The 25,288-nt window shown below is 37.8% G+C and overlaps 1 protein-coding gene across 1 annotated transcript; it reads left to right on the top strand.

Annotated features, from left to right (window-relative positions):
* The first annotated feature begins 1,628 nt into the window (after nucleotides 1–1,628).
* On the top strand, nucleotides 1,629–22,821 carry poc1bl (POC1 centriolar protein homolog B (Chlamydomonas), like). Its single transcript, XM_038288889.1, has 11 exons — nucleotides 1,629–1,787; nucleotides 5,029–5,470; nucleotides 8,871–9,040; nucleotides 13,848–14,037; nucleotides 14,165–14,350; nucleotides 14,513–14,630; nucleotides 17,580–17,756; nucleotides 19,742–19,873; nucleotides 20,198–20,308; nucleotides 21,181–21,333; nucleotides 21,414–22,821. The coding sequence occupies exons 2-11, from the start codon at nucleotides 5,085–5,087 to the stop codon at nucleotides 21,543–21,545; spliced, it is 1,755 nt and encodes a 584-aa protein (XP_038144817.1). The 5' UTR covers nucleotides 1,629–1,787; nucleotides 5,029–5,084; the 3' UTR covers nucleotides 21,546–22,821.
* Nucleotides 22,822–25,288: the final 2,467 nt, after the last annotated feature.

Below are 25,288 nucleotides of genomic sequence, written 5' to 3'. Positions count from 1 at the left end.
AATTAAACAAATGAATTACTCTGTTGATGACATTTGTATTTAATGAGAGTACTAAAGATGAACAGATTTAGAAATGAATAATAATAATAATTCCTTCTGGATTTCTTTTCCTCACTGATTTGGATTATTTCCTTTTTCAGCCTGAGACACTAAAATGAACTAAAATATTTTTAAACAAGGAATACTTATCAGATTTTCCTCAATGTAGATTAGAACTAATATTCAGACCTTTAAACAGGCAGTTTAGAATATGTATGATGGATTACTGATAACTCTTGGTTTGTAAGTGTTTGATATATATTCATAAATTTACACAGATTTTTCGACACTTTTTGAGAAATAAATCCCAAAATGTCTACACAGCTGCACAGGAGAGTAAGCCTATCAATTTAATCAGCTGTGCTTCATTTGTTTGTTGAAATATTTGAACTTTCTGTTCAGTTAAAACTTGCAGAAGCTCGTTGGTTTTTATCTCCATAGCATCAGAACGATTTAAAACCTTCTGCTGCTCAATGCAGATAAATAACTTCACTGCCTGAATGAATACAGACACATCTTTGAAGTTGTAATTATGCCCAAAGGCAACAGCTAATAGGCTGTGATTCCCCTTCAGTCAAGCTGACATGAGTGAAGCTGGACCCAAAGGAAGTGAGTTAAAAAGAGGTTATTTTAATAGGTTGTGAGTAAAAACAAAGAAAGACATCATCAGGAATGAGTTAGTATAATTGCATCAAAATGAGCAGTAACTTGTATTTGAATTAGGCTGAAAGCTTAATACAAAAACTGACACAATGAACCAGGACACAAAAATAGGAAAATGTTAAATGGTAATATGAAATATATTACACTTTTGTGGTAACGTACCCAACACTAATTCGGGATACAAAAAATTGGATCCAGTGTGTTTAGGGTTTTATGTGTTTGGATCGAAGGGGTTCCATAGGGGCTCTGGCCCCCGTTAGGCCCCCAACAGTTAACGCCCATATCTGTGAAAAAAATATTTTGTTGAACAGGGAAAAGAAACATGTAAGGCAAAAACACTTTTAGGCTAAACACAACAACAACAAAAAAACAACAACAGGGAAGTGAATAGAGAACTCAGCAGAAGTTCTGCATGGTCAAGGTTTTGGAGATAATTTGGGGATGATTTTGTGCACTAGTGCAGAAACCAAGGTTCATGAAGGGATGGCTGTAATTAGGTGTGGAAGAAATTACCTGGCCTGCAGACAATCCGCTAACAAAGGCACTTCTGAAAAAAAATATCAGGAAATCCTATCAAAACATCCCTAATTCATGCAGAAAGCCATCCCAGAGAAGCCAAACAAGGGAGACAAACACTATAGGCTATGGGATGTCACTCAGAAAAGTCTGTTTTATAATTAGGGGGTATTGCTTAAAATGGGATTTTTCCTGTCTAACTAAATGTTTTATTATTATTTTAATTTTAACCTTGTATTTAAAAGCATTCTCTTTAATAAGAAGGATAATCATTGCATTTCAACAAGGGGCCTACACTTTTAAATTTACAAGCCATGTTTCAGATAAGATCCTTGAAGAGTTCAAAGTTAGTGCCGTTTTATTTTGAAAGGCCAAACCGGAGCGCACTCGGATTCCTCTCGCTTCTAACCGCAGGTCAGCGAGAAGAACCAGAGAGCCCAGTTCGGAGGAGAGGATGTGGGGATTGCTGACATCTGCACGTCAGCGGTTTAGCTGCAAGAGGAACACAGGCAGACTGACTGAAAACTCAACTTCGAGGAAACTTTAAGACATGTCACCTTTCTGAGAAGGTAAGCCGAGCCCGTCTGTTCCTTTAACAGAAACAACTTTTTTATTGTTTCCCTGTCACCTTCGGTATTTATTTCACTTTTTTCCTGTTAAGGCCGTTTAACTTGTTTTTTTCTTCTTTTTATTATTATTAATATCTTAACAGTTAAACGATATAAGGAAATAAGTTAACTTTTTCTGGAAATTGCTGCGAATTGCGGTGGAAACTAACTTTACGCTTCCGCGTCATTGCTGCTGACGATCAAGGTATTTTCAGCGATTATTGTCGTTACCAGAAAATCACATAAAACAATAAAATAAAAGCCTTTAAAGACAGAATTGTTTCCCTTTTCCACCTTAGTCTGAGACTGATCGGAACAGTGATTTAGGGTGACGGATCTCCGGACCTGTTGCTGCGCTGCGCTCTCATCGCGCAGTCGGTCTCTTCCTATTATTGCACCAGCAGCACATTTTCTTTCATCTAATGCAATGTGACAAATGTCAGAATAACAGTAAGAGGTGGATCTGATCATTACATAGGGGGTGCTGAACTCAAACACTTGTAAGTAAGATTATTTGCCATTATTTGCAACACATATCACTTTCTTTTTTGTTTATCTTAATATATTTGAGAATTTATTCACTTAATTTAAATTTTTTATTAGAGCAGGACTTCCTTTAAATATTCATTTTCTTTTAGAGAGAAATCAGCTCAGATCTGTTCCTCCAAGAGTCTTTTAAAAAAGTGAGGCACATGCCTTCCTGTCAGCTGCTGCTGCTGGTGCAACCTGTTCCACTGGTGCTTCTTTTTGCGGATATGACTCCCTCTGTAGTTGTTTGTTTTATTCTCCTTGACTGATCAAGAATAAAGTAGCTGTGCACTCATGATGTGATGCATAGTGCTTCATCTAACCAGTAAAAGCAGATGTTTCTGTGTTTGTGTGTGTGCAGGGGGAGGGGGGATTGCTGATGTTATGTCGTGAAATCCAAAATCGAGGCCTTCAATTTGTTCTGTCACAGGAAGCAAGTGCAAATGTTAACACATGTCTTTTGGTTTTACTGACATTTGCACTTAATTAAAAAAAAAGAGAGAGAAAAAAAGTGGGTCAGGATTAAAGCTGCATCCCACTGCTCTCTTCCAGAAAGCTCCCTGGTGTGGCTATCAGATTCAAAGAGAGGGTGGAAGGTGTGATGGACGGCCAATAAAAGGGGGTTTTGTTTGCAGGCGTCTCCATTTTGAAACCTCAGGAGTCCAGAGTCCTCTGGCCAGAGTCCAGACTGGAGTGAAAGGGCTGTGCTGCTGCCTTAAAGGAGTCAGAGAACATTAGGCTTCGTTTGTATCATGCTTCAGTCGTCTCTCACACAGCAGCCTTAGGAGTTTTTAAACATCTGTTTACAGCTTTTAATATAAAGCTCCAATAGAACAACCAGTTCTAAGAATTAAATTAGACTTTTGTAGAGGTATAAAACCCCTGGGCTCGTTTGTTTGAAAAAGGGAAGCCCTCTTGGGTTGTGCAGTGCGTGCATCACAGCAGTAAATGCCATCCCTCTTTAATATAATAGTATAATAATTGTATTGCATAATATTAATGCAATACAATTATGGGATTACTTTCAGTTTAGTGTCAACCTATTAAGTGGTCCATTTTTAAGATATGCTTCTTTTACACTTTAATTACTTTGTGTTGTTTTTCACAAACTAGGGCTAACCACGTTTTTTATGATTAGCAAAGGATTTTTCATTTTCCATATATTTTTATTTATGGCTCTGAAAGAAAAGTCAAAGAGGAACCATGCATGAGGTCCATTTTAAAAACAAAATCTAAATTCAAATAAAGTTTTAACTTAGGTGTGACTCTACAATTACATTAAGTCTGGGATTTAAGGGATTTTTTTATTTTGAAAGAAAAGAGTTGCAGAGGTTGAAGGTGCAATCTTTCATATTTGGTAATCTGGCAGGCATTAAAGAACTCCTTAAGAAAAAAAAAACAAAAAAACTTGATCATCAGTATGGACCTCATGCACAACATCAATACAAACACTTTGTAGTAGCTGCATAATCTCACAGCAAAACAAACAAAAAATCCAACTTTTACTTTGTGAATACCTCTCAGCTTAAAGAAACACATTACCTTACAAGTATAACTTAAATTTTAAACTTCTACTTTATATTATAAGATGCTGAGAGTCTCAAGCCACATTTTCAAGAGGCAACAGAACATGCCACTTAAGTTAGAAAAATGTATGTTGATCTGCCTAAATCAATCACAGCCAGTATTAAAATGGACCAAGCTTAAATTTTCTTAGTATACAGTTCAAGCAGTAATCTTAAAAAGTTTAAAATTGCTTGGATCTGTAAATCCTGTTGCCATGGAGCAAGTAAAAAAAAATAAATATAGGGAGTATGTAGGTAGAGTGGTAGTATTTTAATGAGATCAGGTGAGAATGAGGTTGAGCTTTTAGGCACCAATTGTCCAGATGAGTCTCTTGTAATGCACCAAACTAGGTTGAATAATATATCTTCCAGTTCAGTGGGAACGTCTAATGTTTTGTAAAAAAGAATAAATAAAAAGTATCTGCTTTAATGGTCTAAATCTGTCTGCCGGATGATTCTACTGAAATAGACAATGAGCTTACTTTTACATATTTACTTATAAATCTAAACGTGCTCATAAAAAAATTAGTTTTAAATAGAAAGATAGGATCTTTTCTCGGATACAACCTAAAGCCTGTGAAGTGCTATTTAGTACTCATGCTGGCATCAACTGCAACAAGAGCCACCTAATGATCCCTGTTGGGGAAAGTGTGAATAGGATGATTAGAAACCTTACGTGATGCATCAGAACTAAGCTGCTTTCTTCCATTTATTCTTGATTTTTTTTTGGAGCCTCGCTGTGAGGTCCTGTGGTTCACACTGCATCAATGTAATGAAGTTCATCTGGCTAGTGAACAGTATTTCTCACTGGGGTGTATCGCACACTCGATTTGTTCGGCGCATAGCTGTAGTCGCTACCATCATTCAGCCTCTTCCATCTGTGCAGTTTCTGTTTAATAACACTCCCGCCGCCAGCGTGCAATTTCGTTTATGGTGTCAATGTTGATTACTGCTGGTCGCCTCAGTTTCAGCTGTGTCTCCAGGGCATGTGTGAAATTAGGAAACATCATCTTTCTTGGGTGAATATGTTGTTGTTGTTTTTTTTCTTGTTTGTTTTTTCTAAGTGACAAAAGTAATAAAAGTGTAATAAGATTTTTTCTTTCCATCAGATGATTGTGTCCTGACGGACACCCTAAAAGCTCAGCCCGTCGTGGTGCTCGTCGTCATGAGGGGGCGCTGCTCCCGAAAGCTGGGCGTGCTGGCCAAGGCAGGCGTCTTGCTGTGGCTGCTGTGGCTGGGCTATCTACTGCTGGAACGAGCCTCTTTCCCCTCGTCTTTCTCTACAGATGAAGATGAGGAGGAGCACAATCTCCAGGCCAGGCAGCTGGTTATAGAGGAGAGCGGTATAGACGGGGAGCTGGCCAGGCCGCTCTATATTAAGCCACCGCCTGATAACAGTGCACTAGGGGAGTGGGGTCGGGCCACTCACCTCACCCTCAGTCCTGAAGAAAAAAAACAGGAGGAGGAGACTGTAGAGCGCTACGCCATCAACATTTACGTCAGTGATAAGATCTCCCTCCATCGGCACATCCAGGATCACAGAATGAATGAGTGAGTAGGTTGAAATACTAGTATCATCATTTAAAATGTTCTCAACAGGCTGGTGATTAGAGAAAAGTTTGGCCACATCGAGTTAAAGTTGAACTCGAAGGTTAGAGGACATATTATTTAGCGCCGCTATGACCATTTGATTCAGCATTGGTAACAAGGGGGGCGCTTAGCATTTCCTTTACTATAAGGAAACCATGTTGTTCCATAAATGGACCAAAGACAGAAAAAGGAGAAATTCCTAAGTTAGCAATGAGATACCATCCAACGGAAGTTTTCATCCCAAAAGAAAAGTATTCTCTTTTGTTAAATCCTCACATATGAGGAAAAAAAAATATGTTCATTAAGTTTGTGAGAGAAGATCAAGAGAGAGCAAGACTTTCATTGAATAACAGGAAGGCTGAATGAAGCCTTTGTAGTTTTGAGCTCTACCACAGAAATCCTTTGGATTATAAAGACATAAAGTAAACACCATCCTCCTGGAAAATATTTACCAATAAAAAATACCAAAGCTTTAAACACCCATTATGTAATCATTTTGTTTTTAATTCAAGATAATAAGAAATTATTCTCTTACACACGCATGGTGTGACATCTCCTCTACTTTTAATTTAAATAATTAATGACCAATAAGCATTAACACCTGGCAGGAAGCTAAAATCTAAAAATGCCCTTAATGTTCTTGTATCATATACAATTTTTGTTGTTTTTATTTAATATAATATGAAACTGGAAACAGATAAAGTTGCTATTAGTAGGTCAAAGCCAAGGAAGCTCAGATTGTTGCATCTTTAAATACAATAAATACTTCAGTTGTTAAGTTCCCTTAAGGCCAGATGGGGACTCTACAAAGGAACCTGTGGTAAAGTTTGCTTGTGTTTTGGTCTAAATCTATCTTTCGCTGTTGTCCTTTTCTCATTGATAGTTAGAAACAATGCTGAGATCTTTCCAAAAAAAGTTTTTTAAAGCTGCCTGAAAGTTGTCTGAATGGTTTATTGCATCCTGCGCTATTATCAGCTCCACACCTTTGATGAAACACGGAGTTCCACATCTCGTATAACTAGTTTCCTCTTCCGCCTTGGCTTTATGCTTCACTGGCTTCCTTCACCAATTAAAACCCAGATGTAGATGGAATGAGTGCTAGAGTTCCCCTTATACTTAGATCTCACTCTCCCAAAACTTTGGTGGCCTTATGTGAATCAGAAATCAACCACTCTGCCAACGCGATACCTGCATAACTGAAAAATGGACTGAAAAGAAACTTTGATCACTTTGTCAGTTAGAGGAACGTATGTGGGAGGTTCAATTTACAGCCTGGCCCACTTAGTGACACAAGAGATATCCTTATCAAATGCAAGCAGTAGTTCTCAGGAAACAAAGAATGGCTCACATGTTGTCAAACTGCGGAGTAACCGGTTGGCAGGTGTCATTTTTAAAATATATTTGTATATCTGATCCAGATAACCCAGTAAAAATGATACAGCTGAAAGAAAAATGCAGGAATGAGCCAGAGTACAGGTTTAGCTTCTTGGAGTTCCTAAAGTGCTCGTAAAATAACTGGGGCGTTACAGAAGGCAAATAACCTTTCTCACGTTTTTAGTTATTTTGTGAACAATAGGTGGACTTATTTCCTATAAAGACTTTGTGAAATACTTTGCCGAAACTGTGAAAACAATTATTAAAGTGATAAAAAAATATACCGGTATTTTCATAAATTGCCTTAACTTTACTGTGTCTTTTGTAGAACTTTGTTTTCAACCTCTATTAAAATACCAGGCTTTTTAATGTTATACTAAGGCCTTGTTACTTAAACTTAAATCTTAAAACTTAAAACTTAAAACTTAAATCTGTGAGTTTAAAAAAAAAACAACTTATCTCTCTGAAATATGACAAATGAATGGTCTTAGAATGATATTTGTTGAAGCGTCCCTTTGATTAAATTTCATTATTTTAGTTTCCTTTGGTAGGAATCTATCATCCTGCCGCATCTTAAACTTGCTAATATTTTCCCATACCTGATAAACAAGCACCTCCTGTCCATGGTCCTCTCCATTTGATTCCATACATTTCATAATTTAATCCACCTACACACAAACAGCAGTTTAACTGAGAGAAAAGAAACTCCACAGCATAATTTTTTTAATGGAATATCTAGATTATTTTTAAATCTGTCCTCGAGTTGTTCAAGACTGCATTCATTTGGCAAAGAAAAAATATTGATTGAAAATCTAACTTGTACCCTTCCAATAACTTAATAGGAAAATTTTTCTTATGACAGATTTGTTTATTTTTTTTTAAAGTTTTATTGATCAGGGTTAATGGTGAATTAAGGCTTTGACAGATTTTGAAGTACAATGGTGTGAAACGTTGAAAATCAATAAATATAAGTCATTTACCGCATAAGATTTTCCATTAAGGAATCATTTACCAGTTAATATTTTAAACCTTCTAAGATTGATTACCACCATAAAGTGGTAGAACCCTGAAACTCTGGTTAAAGGTCAAGGCGTCTCTAGAGGTTAAAAAGCAGTAAATGCTGCTGTAATAGTGCCACTTAGCATTACTTACTGCTTAGGATTTTACCTTCAGAGTGGACGTCTCTGCTAGAAATGGCATCATACTCAAGCTAAACACGTTCCATCATGGCAGGTCAGAAAACCAGCTCTGTCTGCTCCACGGTTGTTGTTGCAGGCAGCAATAATTCGTAAGGATATGATGCAGGATGTTTACAGGTTCCATGCACAAACATTGGAAATGTTGTGCATATTCCTCCAGAAGCTGGAGGGGGAATTGCATGCATGAGTTAATGAGACCCAAACAGAAACAAAGGTTATTGCTCAAATTTATCAGCTACTGTCATCACCTTAGCAGTTTTTGTTTGGTGTTCACCTTATTATTTGCACAATTTTTATTGGTTAGACAGTTATCCTTCATCTGTTTTCTAGTATTCATTAGTGGATTAAACTCGCTTCATATCACGTCTGTAAAGAGACCACAACTCCCCTTTTCTCTCTACAGTAAATCCCTCATTTTGTTCTCATTTTCGGATCCTTCAAATTAAATCATTTCACATTTTTTATCTTCGCTTAGTTTTATTCCAGTTTCCTCTGATCTTTTTGACTCTTTTCATCTCTGTTTGTTCTCATTTCTGTGGTTTCTCCCACAGTACTGCTGTGGTATGTTGCTTACCCCCATCCATATTTCTGCAACTCTTTATAGTTTTAATGACTGCCATCTGGATTTAGACTAGACATACTTTTCTTCCAAGCAAAGTTGTTAAAAAGGAAAAGAAAAATCATTGAGCTTGCTGATATTCTTGTAAATACATGCTGAAGATGTGCTTTACATTAATGCTTTGAACCCTGTCTTCCTCCTCACCCATGTAAACACACGCATACCTCAGATGCCGGACTAAGAAGTTTGACTACCGACATTTACCTACCACCTCTGTGATCATAGCCTTCTATAATGAGGCCTGGTCCACTCTATTAAGGACTATACACAGCGTGCTGGAGACCACACCTGCCATCCTGTTGAAAGAGATCATCCTGATTGATGACTTCAGTGATCGAGGTCTGGAATACACACACACACACACACACACAAAGAAAAAAAAATACACTGCTCGTTTTTCATAGATGATGGAGGACAAGAAATAACTCTAAATTGAATATGACTCGCAGAAGTCTCCAAACCACAGAAACTTTTTCATATTTGGAATCACACAAACGTTCAATGTATGCTGTTTAGCCTCCATGGGGTACACTCACACAGAATACTTCATTGGTGTAGAATGGCTGATAAATAGAGCATGTCTGTGAGGCCAAGAGGCAGCAGGGTAAAAGGCAGGGTCAGAAACGGTCAGGTACAGTTAAGCATCCACCTGATGCGACACATAGACTCATGACGTATAAGACAAAGGCTTGGGGCTCAAGTTTTTAGATGCCTAGTGCGCGCCAAAATTTGATTGCACAGCTGTGCAGTTGGCTACAATTTCTCTGTTTTAAAACGATCTGATCTGGAATAAAATCCATGAAACTTTTTATTCTTGTTTTTAGTTATGTTTCCAGACTCCTAAGTATTAAGTTAAAAAGTGGTTAAACTTAGTAGGACAAGAATTGGAAGGTAAACTCCAAGGCACTGACGCCTTTAAGGCTGATTTACACTTTGAAACTAGGTCCTCTGCGTAGGTGTCGCGGTGAACGCAGAGACGTTCCCGCCCCCCCTCCGCAGACACTCTGCTGCACCTCTCCCAAATTGTAGGTGACCACTGTCAGTGCCGCAGACAGGAGGACTCTGATTGGTCAAATCTACATCAGCTCTACACTATGCGTCTCCCATTTGATACCTTACCAGCGTGTTTTGTTTGTATGACCGCAATTGTGGAAAACGATTCATGAATTTTGATCAGCTAGAAGTGCGAGGTGCGCGAGAATGCTGGGACCGTTTTTCTACCTGGATCCCTGCTTTTTTTCGTCCTCATGTCCCGCTGTTGTTGGACAAACTTGCCCCCATTTCCTCTCCACCTCGGCCGTATCTAGACCCACAGCTAGTTCCTGATTGTCCCCTTTTGCGTTGGGGTGTGGAATAACAGCGCAGACCACTATTCAATATTGAGCATAAATCAAAAATGTCTGCGTCATACCTGCGACAAGCTCACTGCAACACACTGCTGCAGGAGTATAACCAGTCCTTTAGAGGGCAGTAGCTTCCGTTACAAGCTCAACTTAAAAAATGCTTAATAAATTCAAAATGTGGCTAAAACAAGTAATCCTCCTGTAGTGGTCTGTCTTGCAGGAGGTTTGGGGAGGACTCTGACCACACACTCCATTGTTGTATGATGCTTGATGTTTGTAATGTTCTTCATTCTGAAGACTTTAGTGTAGCAACTATTGTTCTTTGAAAGCCTTAGATCTTATCTTATTCATAAACATTAGTAAACCAACAGCTCCGTTCAGATCAAAGATCACTGCAGACAGGTCAGACTTTACCTATCTGGGCTTTATGGAAGAGATGCAAGAAAGACTTTGCTAAAAGGCCTTAAGATGTCCTGTATGTATTTGCAACAAATCCACTACGGGACACAGAAACTATATTGAAGAAGAGGCTTTGGTCAGTTTGCACTGAAATGTTGAGGTTTGACCCCCAAGCTGAATACTGTGTAGTGGAAATTCATATCTACACAATCCCGCGGTGGTGGGGATGTTTTTTTCAGATGGACCGTTGAAGTTGGTCAGAACTGAGGGGAAGATTAATAGCACTACAAGGGCTACTCTGAAAGAAAATCAACAGTATTTACAGCAGTACAATTAAGCCTGGAATGGAGTTTACCTCAGACCTCCCTTCATAGTTTTATAAAATGTTGTCTCAGGGAACAAAACAGGGAATATGATACTTTAACAAGGCTCTAAATCTGTCAAATAACCTACAAGACTACCTTCTTAGACAAGTTAACAAACACGTTTTTCTATAGAAACATTCTTTAGAATGGGGCAGCACCTTTAAAAAAACATTCCATGGTGTATTTTTGAATAGAGCAGCTTTTGCTAAGTTATTTTATTTACTGCAGCTCTCTGCTCCGGTCTCAGCTCGTCCTATTCTTTAGCTTCATGCTTGTGCAAATTTGAGGTTTTGTTTTGATAGTGGTCTCCTATTTCAAATCAATTAAATGACAAAAAGTAAAACCTCCCTTCTGAACATTCCTCATGTTGGGTGGAGTATCTGAGATATAATGGCCTTTAGCCTAGGTGATTTTAATAGAAGCTTTCGGCTTCCACACACGGATTTCATCAGTGAATGGAAGATCTGCTTTCAGCAGACGTGTTCTAACTCTGGGAATGATACGACTCCATGTCAGAAACTGGATATAGAAAGAGCTAGATGACTGCCTGTCCTGGTCTAGTCTGTCAGAGACATTACACCATAATGATGACTTCAGTGAGCGCTGAGCTGCTATGACATCATTTCCGCTTCTCTAACCAATAACACCAAGCTAAATGCTAGACACGCCACTCCCTTACCCCCCCCAAGAAAGGAAAAATAAATTACTGCAGGAAGAAAAAAAATTATTTTCCTGTGACGTTTAATCCTACCCAGCAGGTTCAAGGTTACTGGAAATGTATGTTTTCCTCTCGTTTCTATTTTACCCAGCCAGGAAAAATGAAAGTAACCCTTTCATCTCTTTATTTTTTAAATCAGTATTGGCACTTAAGTCTCATTCCATGTGACCCATACAAAACAAGAACAGTTACAGTAATGGCATTTTCAAAAATCATCTTGGATTAGTCCTTGGCTCTTGAATCTCTTGAGCTTTTGGACATGCACAAATTAGTTTCCGGCTTATCTTGGATCAACTAAAACTGCTCATGAAAGCATGAGTACGAAAGGATCCAATTTGATCTCTTCTTGTTTTGAAGATAGACATTTTTTTCAACTAATTGTGCATCATTTGAGCACTTAGAGAAACTAAAGCAAACCCATCATTGTAAAATTAAGTTGGTATTGATTTCTTATTCTTAGCTTTCTGAAGGTCTTTTAGAGATGAAAAGCCAGTTGGGGATTTTCAGTTGCATGGTATTGTCAGTTTTCTTTTTATTTTTAGCATATTTATTACACAGTGTAGAACATAAAATGCTAAACTCAGAGAAGAGTCATGTATAGTTTTATGTTTGAAAATGACAGTGCAGATACATAAAAGAAGCAACTTCTTTTATGTATCTGCACTTCCGTTTTTCTTATGAGACCAAACAATGATTTAGGATTGCAAGGTCTAAAAAAAAAACGTGATGTCAGTATGGATGAGTTATTTTCTAATTTTATTTTCTAGATGATTACATCTAGAAAATAATTTCGCCAAACTAGTTAACTTGAAAAACCATTCACAGAACCAAGAACAAAAAGTCTTCATTGTCATTATGTGTCCATAATACTATTTTACTGAGTCACAAACAAAGTAACATTATGAAGTTGTCATGTTCTTAGCACTTTTGGCAATTTTAAAAGCCGTGGTGTACTGGGTGTACTAGTATGTTTTGTTCTCTATATGGGGTTCTCATATGGATATTGGAACTTTCTGCACCTCATTTGTCAGTTTCAGCCTTGTTGTATATGAAGAAACAGCATCTTTATACATTTATATGCACATTAGTAAGACAGAAGGGAAAAGGATTATTTACCTGGTACATGGCGCTCTTTACATATTTTTGCTGCTGCAGCAAGGAGGAAATGTACACAAAACATTAAATCTGTTTTATTCGTTAAGCTGTCTAGACTGACCACATCAAGTTTTTGGAAGTCTGCGGTTAATTTCCTTTTGGAGCTTTACAGCTGGCAGTGGTTTTACCCCATTTCCCATCAAGGCTTAATACATTCAGCTTTTAATCTAATTTGAATTGCAGACTAAGAATCTCTAACTTTTCTTTGGTATCTCAGTAATGAGCTTATGTACAAGGTGAATGCCCATCTGCTAAGCTAGGAATCCAATTTCCATATGCACATTCTCACCTTCCATTGCAAGTAGCCTTTGTATTTATTGATGTAGGAAGCGGAGATTATAGATTGTTTGTTGCAGCGTTTTGGTGGGATCTTTTTACTTGAAGCTAAAGAAGCTGCAATGCAGATATCCACTCAGTGTATTTTACCAGTTTTTTCTCAAATTGACCAATGGCCAGTGGATGTGAAACAATGCATCATAGACGAGTCACCACTGCAGTACCTCAATCCTTAACCATAACATGTTGATAAGAAAGTTTTACAGCATGTTTAAGATTACAAGGAACCTAAAAGTTATTTGATGTGTAAAGGGGAGGTCACAGCATTCTTTATGAGCCTAAATTTACCATCTGTTCTCAGCTTGTTTTGAATTATATTGTTTAGTCTTAGTTCAGTGTAAAGCAAATCTATTTTTTCTTTTTACCATCTAATAGGTAAAAGAAGAACCTGAAGGTACAAGTAAAGCCATTCTTTGCAAGGCTCTGTGAAATCTAGACTGGTCCAGGGTCTGTTAGTTTATTTTGAGACAACAAACTTTTCTTCAGTTAGGTACTTACATTTAAATTCTAAGAAATGTTCCTCAGAAGGCTCGGGAAATGATTACTCAAAACCTATTTTATAAGCTACAAGGACATCCATCTCTTTAGAGGCAAAATGCAGAGAGTAAATGATGGAAGTTCAAGATTTAAGTAGGGTATTTTATGCTGTTGAAATGGCTAAGTGTCTGGTTTTGTTACCTTTTTTGCCTGCAAGGAGCTGGAAAAGTATTAATGCAACTCAAATAGGGTATGATAAGTAAAGACTTGAGTTTGGTGTTCTATGTATGAAATGTTGCATCCAAAGGTGGAGAGTTACTTTAGCAGTAAATGTTGGGTTTTGTTTACAACAGGCTACCTAAAATCCCAGCTAGCTGAGTACATCAGCAATCTGCAACGCGTGCGGCTCATTCGCACAAACAAAAGGGAAGGGCTGGTACGAGCACGACTCATTGGCGCCACCTATGCTACAGGGGATGTTCTGACATTTCTTGATTGCCACTGTGAGTGTGTTCCGGGTTGGATCGAGCCTCTGCTAGAAAGGTAACAAGTCAAGCTATTTAGGATCTTTCTAAGGAACACAAAGAAAAAAATAATTCTATTTATATTTAATGCCAAATGGCATCAAACAATTATTTAGTCATGTTTTTTTTGGTGTGCGTGTGTTTAGGATTGCTGAGAATGCCAGCACCATAGTGTGCCCTGTGATAGACACCATCGACTGGAACAACTTCGAGTTCTACATGCAGACAGATGAGCCGATGATCGGAGGCTTTGACTGGAGACTCACCTTTCAGTGGCACTCTGTTCCTGAAGCGGAACGCAAGAGGCGAAAGTCTCGTATTGAGCCCATCAGGTTAGAGCGAAGGGTTTTTCAAAGGTTTATAACTGGATAAACAATTATCCAATAAGATTAACATATAAGAGGACAGAGAGGATTTTTATAATCCCACACAAAAAACACTAATTCAGAACAGATCTAATTTCACGACTTTCTTGTTTTCCTTTCTGCCAACAGGTCTCCAACAATGGCAGGTGGATTATTTGCTGTGAGCAAAGCCTTTTTTGAGTACCTTGGCACATATGACATGGGAATGGAAGTGTGGGGTGGAGAAAACCTGGAACTCTCCTTCAGGGTGAGCATATTTTTCAAAATCACAGGGTAAACATCTATTATTATAAAGGTGAGGTTAGGTTAGGAGTATAAATATACTGGAATCTCATTAGCAAAGAGGCTAGATTTTCAACCAATACAGTCAGAACCACAGGTTTCATATCCACCTTTAAACAGTTTTGGTAAGATATGATCCAGACATTAATTGTTAGGCACAAATAGTTATTTTAAAGAGGCAATGGTCCCTGGTATGCAGCCAGTTTAGTTACAAAGAGGTGTAAGGACAGTAGTGCAGAGTCTTGTAGTGACCATCACAAATCCCTGATCTAGTTGCATAAAAGATTTGCTGGAAGAACTGAAATTTGGATCCCAGGAAGGTAGCCTTTCAATCCGACCTGGTTACTACACTTCTGTTAGCCTGACGTAGTCCTACTCAATTCTAGTCAGAATATGAGTCTGATACTGCTCCATAGAGCTGTGATTATGGGGCGTGTTTCGAACGAACCAGGAAAAAAAATGCCTCTGCACTCAATTGGATAGACCTACAACCAATAAGAGCAATGGAGTGCGTGACGTATGTTAAGCGAGGCATAGTTGTTGTCAACAAAAATCAAAGCGTGCAGTTGCACGCCTAGAATAAGAAGATGAGCCTCGATTGCGTTTCTCTGTTCCTCTTTTAAAATTAATTTGCTGTCGGTATCTTCTAGAACAGACCTAATAGCAGAATCTACACACCTCAACTCTCCAGCGGCAGCCATTGTTGTTGTCACCCAAGCGTGCTTTGGTGACTGATTACGTTACTGTTGATCATCTGTCCATCATCGTATAAAGCCCGCCCTGACAATTTGATTGGCCCGCCAGATATTGTGCGAGCATACTCGCGCTACTATTGAGCAATGCCAGACCGAACTTCCCGAACTCAAACGTTGTGGGCGGGACTAAGTTTGGAATGGCACCCAGGCTACACTTCTGTCAGAATGAATGGGCCAAACTTACAGCAAACTGTTGTTCAAAGATATCCAGATTCTTTTACCCAAGTCATATACTTTAAATTTCTTTTACTAAAAATAAATGAAATAAATATAAATTTGAGAACATTTACTGAAGAAAAAATACTGAAATAAGAGAGAATCTTTTTTGTGTGCTGCTCAGCAAATTTAAATTATTCTTCTACCCTAAACTGACCTGAAACAAGAAATGAATTGAATTTAATGTCAGACAGTGCAGGGCAATTGGTTTCATGCAGCACGTTTGAACCCCTGCTTTCAGCTATAAGTCCATGTTTCATCAGGGTGCATACTAACAGTCACTGCTGGCCCAAGTTTAGAAAGATTAGTGTTAGTTTCAGATCACAGTAAGCCCTGGCCTCTGAAACTGATGACCTTATAATGTCGTTCTGCTTTTGAAATGTCTAAGTCAGCCAGATAAGTAAGGATTTCAGACTGTTTTGTGAAATTGTGGATGTATATTTTCTCTCTGTGAAGATGAATGGGTGAGGTGATACATGTGTGGGGAAAAAAGGCCACCCTCTGGGACTTTTTGCTATGCATATTTAATGTTTTCTGAATTGGTTTTTGGCTCTATTCTGAAGTGGTAAGAAACAACAGAGCAGAGTGGTAAGCCTGCTCCAATTACCGCCTTGTTTCATCTATTTTTTCAAGCAAATGCTTTAAAAATTTTCTTTAACTTTTCGTGTGTAGGTCGCTCTTTTTGTATTTTTCTGAAAGGAATTTAAGCAGCATAGATAAATACTGTAAACCAGGTTCTTAAATAACAATGAAGGTGATTTTCTCTGGTTGAATTCATTATCAATAGCATTAAAAGCTATATTCTTTTAGAGGACATTTAATCCAAAATTCCAAAAGCTTTTTATTAGATTGTTTATTTTTTTAAATAAAGTCAAATAATCATTCAATTATTTTGGGCTTTTGCACAGGAAATCCTTCCTGTTTATATTAAATCAGAGTGCTTTATAATGACTATCCTTAATTGCTTAAAACTATTTTTGCTTAAATAACAAGTACTTGCTATAATTTGCTGTAAAGATGGTAACATTAACGGAAACTAAATATTACCATTAGCAATTTAGGGAACTAAACAACTGACTAATAGCAATATAATGAATGAGATGAATGGGATGTTACTTTATACATACATTTCTGCTCAGAGGATGTATTAATACTTCACCTTCAATGGTATTGTCACAGTTTGGTGGAGGTTTTTGGAGGACCCAAATGCAGAGTTGAGGAGGAGGAAAGGAGTTTTGCTGATTTAATTGAAATTCCACAGGCAACAGAAGCAAAGTCCAAAAACACAAAATACTGCAGACCAAATAAATCCAGGAAACATCAGCAAAACATACATGGGCACCAAAGAAACAACTAGCAACAAATCAACAAGAAACCAGCAATGAAGACCAGCAGGGCTGGTATATATATATGGGGAACAAAACAAAGAATGGGCTAATAAGCTGACACGGAGCAGGTGTGAATAGAACTAACTAGAAGGGAGCCAAGGGGAAAAGAAACAGGCACAAGGGGGCAACAGAGAGTAACTCAAAAACGTAACACTGCCTGGAAACAAAGTTAAAGACAAAATTACAAAGAAACTACAAACTACCCTGACAAGTATTGCTTCTGCCTTATGTAAAGTTTCAGATCAAAAGCTGAATGCTCCAGCTCCAGTGTAAATCAGACATTTTTTTTAATCTGCTGATTTTGAAGCCCTTCAATAATAAAGCTCCAGATTCAGGACCCTGAGTTCAGAGGAAAGTGTTGTTAACAATAATAATTCTTGAGAAATACAATGCTAAAATAACAATTGATAAACCATAACAATAATTTGCCACAAATGCTGGAAAAATATAAAAGATGAATAAAATCAAATCTAAATTAAATAGTTGTACCAATGTTAAAAATAAACAGAGAGCTATATTTCAATGTAATGTTTTTTTTTTTTCTGACACCCACAGGTGTGGCAATGCGGAGGCAGTCTAGAGATTCATCCCTGCTCCCATGTTGGCCATGTGTTCCCTAAAAAGGCCCCGTACGCACGGCCTAACTTCCTCCAGAACACTGTACGAGCCGCAGAGGTTTGGATGGGCTCCTATAAACAGCACTTCTACAATAGAAACCCTCCAGCAAGAAAGGTAGGGCATTTAGAAACTAGAAACGTCTTTTATATTTCATTTAAAGTCATAATTGGTTCCGCACTGGTCCAAAATTGATTTTTGAATCACTTCTCAGGAACATGTTAATATTCCACTGAGTGGCTCACATTTGACATCAGATTTTGATGTTTGGTGTCATATAATTCGGTGGTGAGTTTGTGATCCCTCACTGGGTCAATATGTGTCTGTATGGGCTTTCACAGGTGTATGTGTGTGCACTGGCTCTCAGGTCTCAGAGTTGGGCAACATGAAAAATTCACGAATCTCAGTTACACCTTTCTGAAAAAAACATACATTATTAATGTCGGGGATCTTTGATCAAACAAGAAATTACCTGGTCAGGGGGAGAGTGAACACAGTACTGCTAGACTTGATCTGCTGCTTGTTTTAAATTGAGCTCCAAACATGTCATCGGTTCTGGTTGGCCTGGTAGTAATGGCTTTATAACTTTCATTAAATCCAATTATTCCGGCACTCAGGTTATTTTAAACTACTATCAGCCTTTATTTTATTAGGTAAATCAATTGAATAATTAGAGTTTAAAAAATATATAAAATATCTTAATCAATACATGGAATGTGAAGATATGTCAATTTGTATGCATTGTGTGTTTGAATAATTGTACAGGTTTTAAAATATTCTTCTGACCACAGGTTTAGGCTAATATCCATTCTCTTGTTATTATTTGCTGTTTTTTAGATATAAGAACACATTTACCTTGATTTAGTATTATCTTCTCTCTTCTTAACAAATTGATAGTGACTTTATCAAAAGCACCAATGTTTCACACTCATTTAACCCGGGGAAAATAGAATTTTCATTACTTGTCCAAAATTTCCTTAACTTACTTTGGGTTCATATGATTCATTGAGGAGGCTTCTTTGTGACTTTGTCGTTTTATTTATCGCAGCTGAATGGAAATGTTATGAAAGCTTTACAAAGCTGAATAAATAGACTTTCTAATTGCTGCAGTATTGCTATTGCATTAAAGGATTTATACATTTTAAGTTTTTTTCTAATTGTTAGGGAGTCCCCAGTAATTCTGTACAATTAAGAACATTAATTCATATTTTTCTTCCAGCAATTTTTCCCTTTTAACCGCTTTCAGAGAAAGCAGCCGTACTGCAGCCGTGTGTACGTGCCGTACATTCATTTCCTCATTTAGCCTCAGGTAAAGCATTGAAGGGTGTGGGAAGGCTATAGTTGTTTTAGGAGTTTGATTCCTTGATGCACACCTGTGCTTTACGACCTGAAGCTGTCATATCCAGGATGCTGATATTTGCTTTCTTGATCAAACAGTGTTTTGTTTTCTTTCACTGATAATGATGACAAAGGGTGGAAAAGCGGATCTGAAAAATGAACGCGCCACTGTTAATTTTTGTCGGTCTTAAAAGAAAGCATGATCATTTTTAAACATATTTCTTAAATTTAATATGATCTTTATTCTCTTTAATTTAACAGAAAAAAAAACAGAACCTAATTCCAATTCTCACTGCGGCATCTTCTAATATAATTTCAGCATCCAACAAACCTGTTTTTACATCACCACATGAACGGTCATTCAGATTTGGTTTTTTGATGCATGTTTTTTTTCCTTTTCCTTTATGTTTTAATTACATGCATGCTCAGCCTTACAGCAATGCTGAATGAGGAAATTCCTCTTAATCTTGCAAAGTATTGAATATTTTGTGGCAAAACCTGCTTTTTTTTGTAGTCAGTGTAAGTTCCACCTAAATAAAACTCTACAAATTTAAAGTTTGGAAATGATCGCTTAAGTAATTGCTTTAAATTAACAGCACTGATACTCTCTGTCTAGATTTTCTGAATAATAGTTGTCACTATAGACAACCATACACACACCAAACAATGGCAATTACAAATTGGTATTTCAAGTTGAATTCTTTTTCTTTACTTTTCCTTGTGATGGGATTATTAATGTTTCATCTGGTACATGTGCTTTACAGGAAAACTATGGGGATATTTCCCAGAGGGTGCAGCTGAGGGACAAGTTAAAATGCAAAAGCTTTGAATGGTACCTGAGGAACATCTACCCGGACCTACACGTCCCGGAGGACAGGGAAGGATGGCATGGGGCTGTAAGTCTGCTTATCATATATATTATCCCTTCGTCTGTTTTACCCTGTTTGTATGGCAACTGTGTCATTTCACATATTTTGCTGTTTGACAAAATATCTAGTTATTGCAGAAACATGGCAATGGATTAGATTACTGTTTTTTTTGCTTTTTACATGGATAGCTGTGTCATGATTTGGAAAACAAGCTAACAGCGGGTTGAAACCTGTTTTCTGCTGTGTGCTTGGCCTCTCTGTATGACCTGCCTGTAGAGTGTCAATCAAGGGAGTCAATCCACAGCATTACGTCTTTATTGTTGCTGAAAATTGTTTTTTTTCCCTGTTCAGGTTCGCAGCTCAGGGTTACAATCAGAATGCCTTGATTACAATGCTCCAGATCACAATCCTACTGGAGCACACCTTTCTATGTTTGGGTGCCATGGCCAGGGAGGAAACCAGGTAATGATTAGTTTAAATCTCAGTTTGCTCTTTTTTTTTTTTTTTCCCCTGTTGCTTAGTGGAAAGTTGACGTTTTCTGCTGCCGATTATGTGTCCCTCATTTATATTTATTGTTGGAATCAGACAAAATCTCCACTTTTTATCTTCCACCTGCTTGATATCTCTGATTACTCCACTGATGCACCACATTAGCTGTCCCCAGTCAAACATGGACACCATGTGTTACTGAAAATCAATGTCTGAATAGCTGCCCTGTGAAATAAAAACCAGAGGTCCCTTCACCACCTGCCTCCTGTTCTCTCATGCCTGGCCCACATAAAAACCACGTTCCATTTGAAAGATACATGAGCCACGCAGGTAGAGTTAGTGGCCCCGCCTGCGTAAAGAAGTCATCAGTCAGGAACTGTGGCCCATAAGAGATGCTTTTAATTGGAAATTAGCGTGGTAGGCCTGAATGATATATGAGCTGTGAAGAAGAGGGTGGAGAAGTATGAAGACTGATGATCTGAGCCACTGTTTAAAGGGTAGCCCTGGGTAGCGTGGCGTCTTTAGTTCCGCCAGGTCAGTTTGTTGAAATGACACCCGAGAGGAAGAGTTGGGGTTTGTGTACATGGCGGTTTGATTGAGAGGGCCGAGCCCTTCCCAGAATGAGCTCGGTTGTCACAAACATTAAGCGCTGAAATAAACACCAAGTGTTTCCATTTGACTAAAGTCTTCCAAAGAGATATACCAAGGGATTTATCTCAGACCAATATATATATATATATATATATATATATATATATATATATATATATATATATATATATATATATATATTATATAAAACATATGTATGTAATATATATCTCTCTAATACATTTTTTTTTCAGTACTTTGAATACACTTCTCAGAAAGAGATCCGTTTCAACTCTGTTACGGAGCTGTGTGCTGAAGTACTTGAAGCACAATCCTCCATCAGCATGAGGCACTGTCCTCGGGATGGGGAAGCAAAGCCTCCTAGTATCCTTTGGGAGTTCAGACAAGTGAGGGATTTCATTTTGCACACTCTTTAAAAGTTACATTAATGTGATGTCTGACCTGATGTCCCACATTCTCTCTTCAGGATGGCAGCATCTACCACCCTCACACGGACATGTGTGTGACAGCATACCGCACAACAGAGGGACGCACGGATGCACAGATGAGGCGGTGCAACCCAGCCGACAGGAACCAGCTGTGGAAGTTTGAATGGTAGAACCAGAAAGTTTAGCAGCAAAACTCAAGTGACCTCACCTTGACCTTTGTGCAATTACTACACTGGAGGGCTTTTTTTCTGAGTCTGTATTGGATCGAACTGGGAATATCAAACAGAAAGGTCTTGAAAAATGTCACTTTAAACCAATGATTTGCTTCACTTTTCGGTTGAACGAGCACGAGTTGCTGAGAATTGCAATTCTATTGGAACTGATTTTTTTATTTTATTTTTTCAAAGAGCTGGCTTTCTAAGTGCCTGTACAAGAAGAAAAGAGGACATTTATTATATTGGTTATTATGCACCATCATGTCAGAAGTAAAAGTTATTTGATTGCCCTGCACATGAATCTAGAAGTAAAATGATTATTTCATGTAATAGCCACAAAGTCAAACTGCACTGCAAAGTTTTATGTGCAATTTATTTCATTATGTCCTTTACTTGTGTATGCAGTTGTGAAATTATGTAAAATATGAGAATGTTGGCTGCTAAACGAAGAGCTCAGAATGTAAGGTCACCAGCATTTTGCACTGCACCGGTGATTCCCAAACATGCCCCATCATGTGAGAGGAACAGGGAGAAAGGAGGGCGCATGCTGTTGACATACTACACTTGCCTTTCAACTCTAACTCCTGCCTGTGGTGCCAGTTTTATGGCAAAGTTCTGCCTGAACAAGACTTGAAAAATTAATTAAACCCTCGAACTGAGGTGCGTTTCGCCCCAGAGAGTTTAGCTATCTGACGAGGAACGTCGTAATCTATTCTTACCTGCTGTGTGTGTCTAAGAATGCCCTTTCAAACCAGCTGTCACTCAGCCGGAGGAGAACCTGACATCTTAAAATAACCATGCGTGCCAAAATGTAAAAGAATTTATGTGTGGAATTTATTTTGGAGCACTTTTAAAAAAAAATGGAACTAAGAATAAACCATTTAGTTTTGTTAGAAAAAAAGCCTTAAAGGGGAGCACCTATACGTGCCTTGTTTTCTGAGAATCCTGTGTTTGAACTGTACTTGAAAATCTGTCTTAAAGACATTAACCTTAAATAAAAGGCTTTAGGTTTTATCGGGATTTATGAAATCTTAGGATACAGCATTACTGCTGTTCAGACTGTCTGTAACTGCATTTCTGAACTATGAGATATTCACTACATACAGCTGGAAACGTATATGACTTATTTGTTGTTACACCTTTTTGATAAATAACGGTTGGTTGAAGAGACCAAAGCGGGAAGTGCTAATGTAAGGATTTAAAACTACTGAAAATGTAAAAAAAAAGAAAAGTGGATCAGTTTAAATAAATGGGGTGGATTAAAGGGAAAGGGTTAATTTTACTGGGATTGATAAATAAAAATCTAACCACAAATACTTGGAAGTTTGCTTTTACTTTTTTGTGTGCAGATCCATCACAACCAGTCAGCGGTTTAATTATTATGTAAAAACAATGTACAAATGTATTTCCTAGAGGTTCTTTTAATTTTTTCCAATCTTTAGGCCAAATGTAGCAATTTTGTAAAAAAAGAAGGCTTAAAGTGTGTTGATTTCTGTGGCTCTCACATCATTCATAGCTGTGTACCACCACCTACTGACAGCAGAGCATATAACACTGATGATACCAGTTTGGACACAAAAGAAGTGGAATTTTAAACTAAAACCTGTATTCGTTTGATTTGCCAGCTCTCTACTTTGCATGTTTTACAAGCTTTCTCTCTTCAGTTAACCTAAAAAATAATAAATGCATCACTTACCAGTTTCTGCTGACCATGCTGACTTTCTGAGGAGGCAGATCTGTTTAAGTGAGACGTCTACTCATTTTTAATACCTCTTTAATCCTTGGAGGTTTGCCGGGGCTGATGCTTATCTCAGGAGATTAATGGTCGAGAGGCAAGGTGTCCATCCTTGACAGGTCAGCATTTGATCTCAGAGATAGTTAGAATGAACAACCACACACACACACACACGCACCTTCTCTGTGTCCAAGTAAGGAAAACATTTAAGCAGACATACATTTCTCTGCACTAAGAAAAACATCATAATTTCTTCTTTCAAAGAATAATTTCTTCTTTTTAAGTTTGCCTCCAAATGTTTCGGAATACTTTATTATTTGGGGAAACAGGGTGTTCAAGAGGAAGGTGTTGGTTAAAGGGCTTTAGGTATCTGAACAGGAAACCACCCCGGGAGCTTTTCTCAGAGCTCTCAGAAGGTTCTACTCAGTGGTCTCTTCATTAGGTCCACCTGTTGAGTTGCTTTTTGACACAAAAAACACACTAGCTGATCACATGGTAGAAACATGCTTTTAACTAACTAGAACTAGTGAAAATGAATTCCTGAAGATCAAAGCAAACATTAGACTGGTATTAAGACATCTTTGAATATGGCAAAGCTGTTGGTGCCAGACAGGCCAGTCTGAGTATTTCACAAAGCTTTTATCTACTAATTTCTTTACACATCGTTATGTTTACAGAGAACCATCCCAGGATGAGAGATATCCAATGAATGTTATTTTGGATGATTATGAAAGGCATTTACAAGGAAGAGAATGGCTTAAATAAACTACAAGTAAGATATATTAATGCATCTCTGAGCACACAACACATTGAAGCAGATGGGGTACCGCAGCAAAACACCACTAAAGGGAAACCATTCTGTCAGCGTAGAGAAGGAAAAATTAGCATTGGCTTTCCAATTGTGGACAATGACAGGTTCTATAATAAATAATGCAACCATTTTTGGGATTTACTTAATTATATTTAGTTACTTTAACACAATTGTTTCATGTTAGCAGTGTAGGACATACAATAATTGTGTTAAATATGATTTAAAAAATGCCAAAAGTGGTTGCATTGTTTTTTTCAATGTAAAAGCATGGATCCATTATTTTCTTTGCCAACACTTTAAGCTACTGCAGCTGAAATTAATGTAGGTCAGGAGATTTTTTTTTGCCTCCTTTTGAATCTCTTAAAGGAAAAGAAAATGCAGTTCATTTAAAATGCCACAGCTAGTTGAATAATCTCGCTGACCAAGTTATGGTGGCATTGGACCCATCTTCTGATGGCTACTTCCAGGAGGATGACGCACCAGATCACAAAGCTCCAAATGTCTTAAACTTGGTTTCTTACACATGCAACTGGGTTCATTGAAGTCAACCCACCAAACATTGAATGTTTAGACAACATCTGCAAAAAGCTGCCTTTAACGTTCAGTGAATGTCTCCTACGGGCATTCCCAGAATGAAATGGCCTCCACAGTCACCAAAACTCAATCTATTAGAGTATGCTCAGTATGTGTTTGAATGAGAGATTGGTATCAAGAAAGGGGAGCTAATAAAAATGCATCCACAGTGTGATTTCCACAATGTTTTTATTCCTTTTACCCTCTTTTTTCCTTTCTTTCCTCCTTTTTTAAAAACTTTTTTCCCCTTTCCCTGATGTCCGCAATGTTAAGGACATGCAAAGGACATAGAATAGTCCTGAGGCCATTCCTTCTCCTAGCTCAGCTCTTTGCTTTAGGCTATTGTCATGGTGGAAGGTAAATTCTTTGTATTAGTGTGTGTTACAAACTGCTTTACAGCCTTTTTTAAACGATTCTCTTTAAAAGTGGCTACTGTGGTATTACTATTAAAGACTATTAAGTATATATACTGAGGGATAAGTGGAGCATGGCGTAGAATGCAGGTGAGTTATTCTGGAGTTAATGTGAATCAGCTAGGGCAGAAGGATTGCTGGGAAAACATGTAAGTTTGAAATGAAT

This window comes from Cyprinodon tularosa, unplaced genomic scaffold (assembly GCF_016077235.1).
Source record: "Cyprinodon tularosa strain WSP-4 unplaced genomic scaffold, ASM1607723v1 ctg26, whole genome shotgun sequence".
NCBI classification, from domain to species: domain Eukaryota; kingdom Metazoa; phylum Chordata; class Actinopteri; order Cyprinodontiformes; family Cyprinodontidae; genus Cyprinodon; species Cyprinodon tularosa.
The sequence above is the reverse complement of the archived record's forward strand: the minus strand, read 5'-3'. Positions and strand labels throughout refer to the sequence as shown.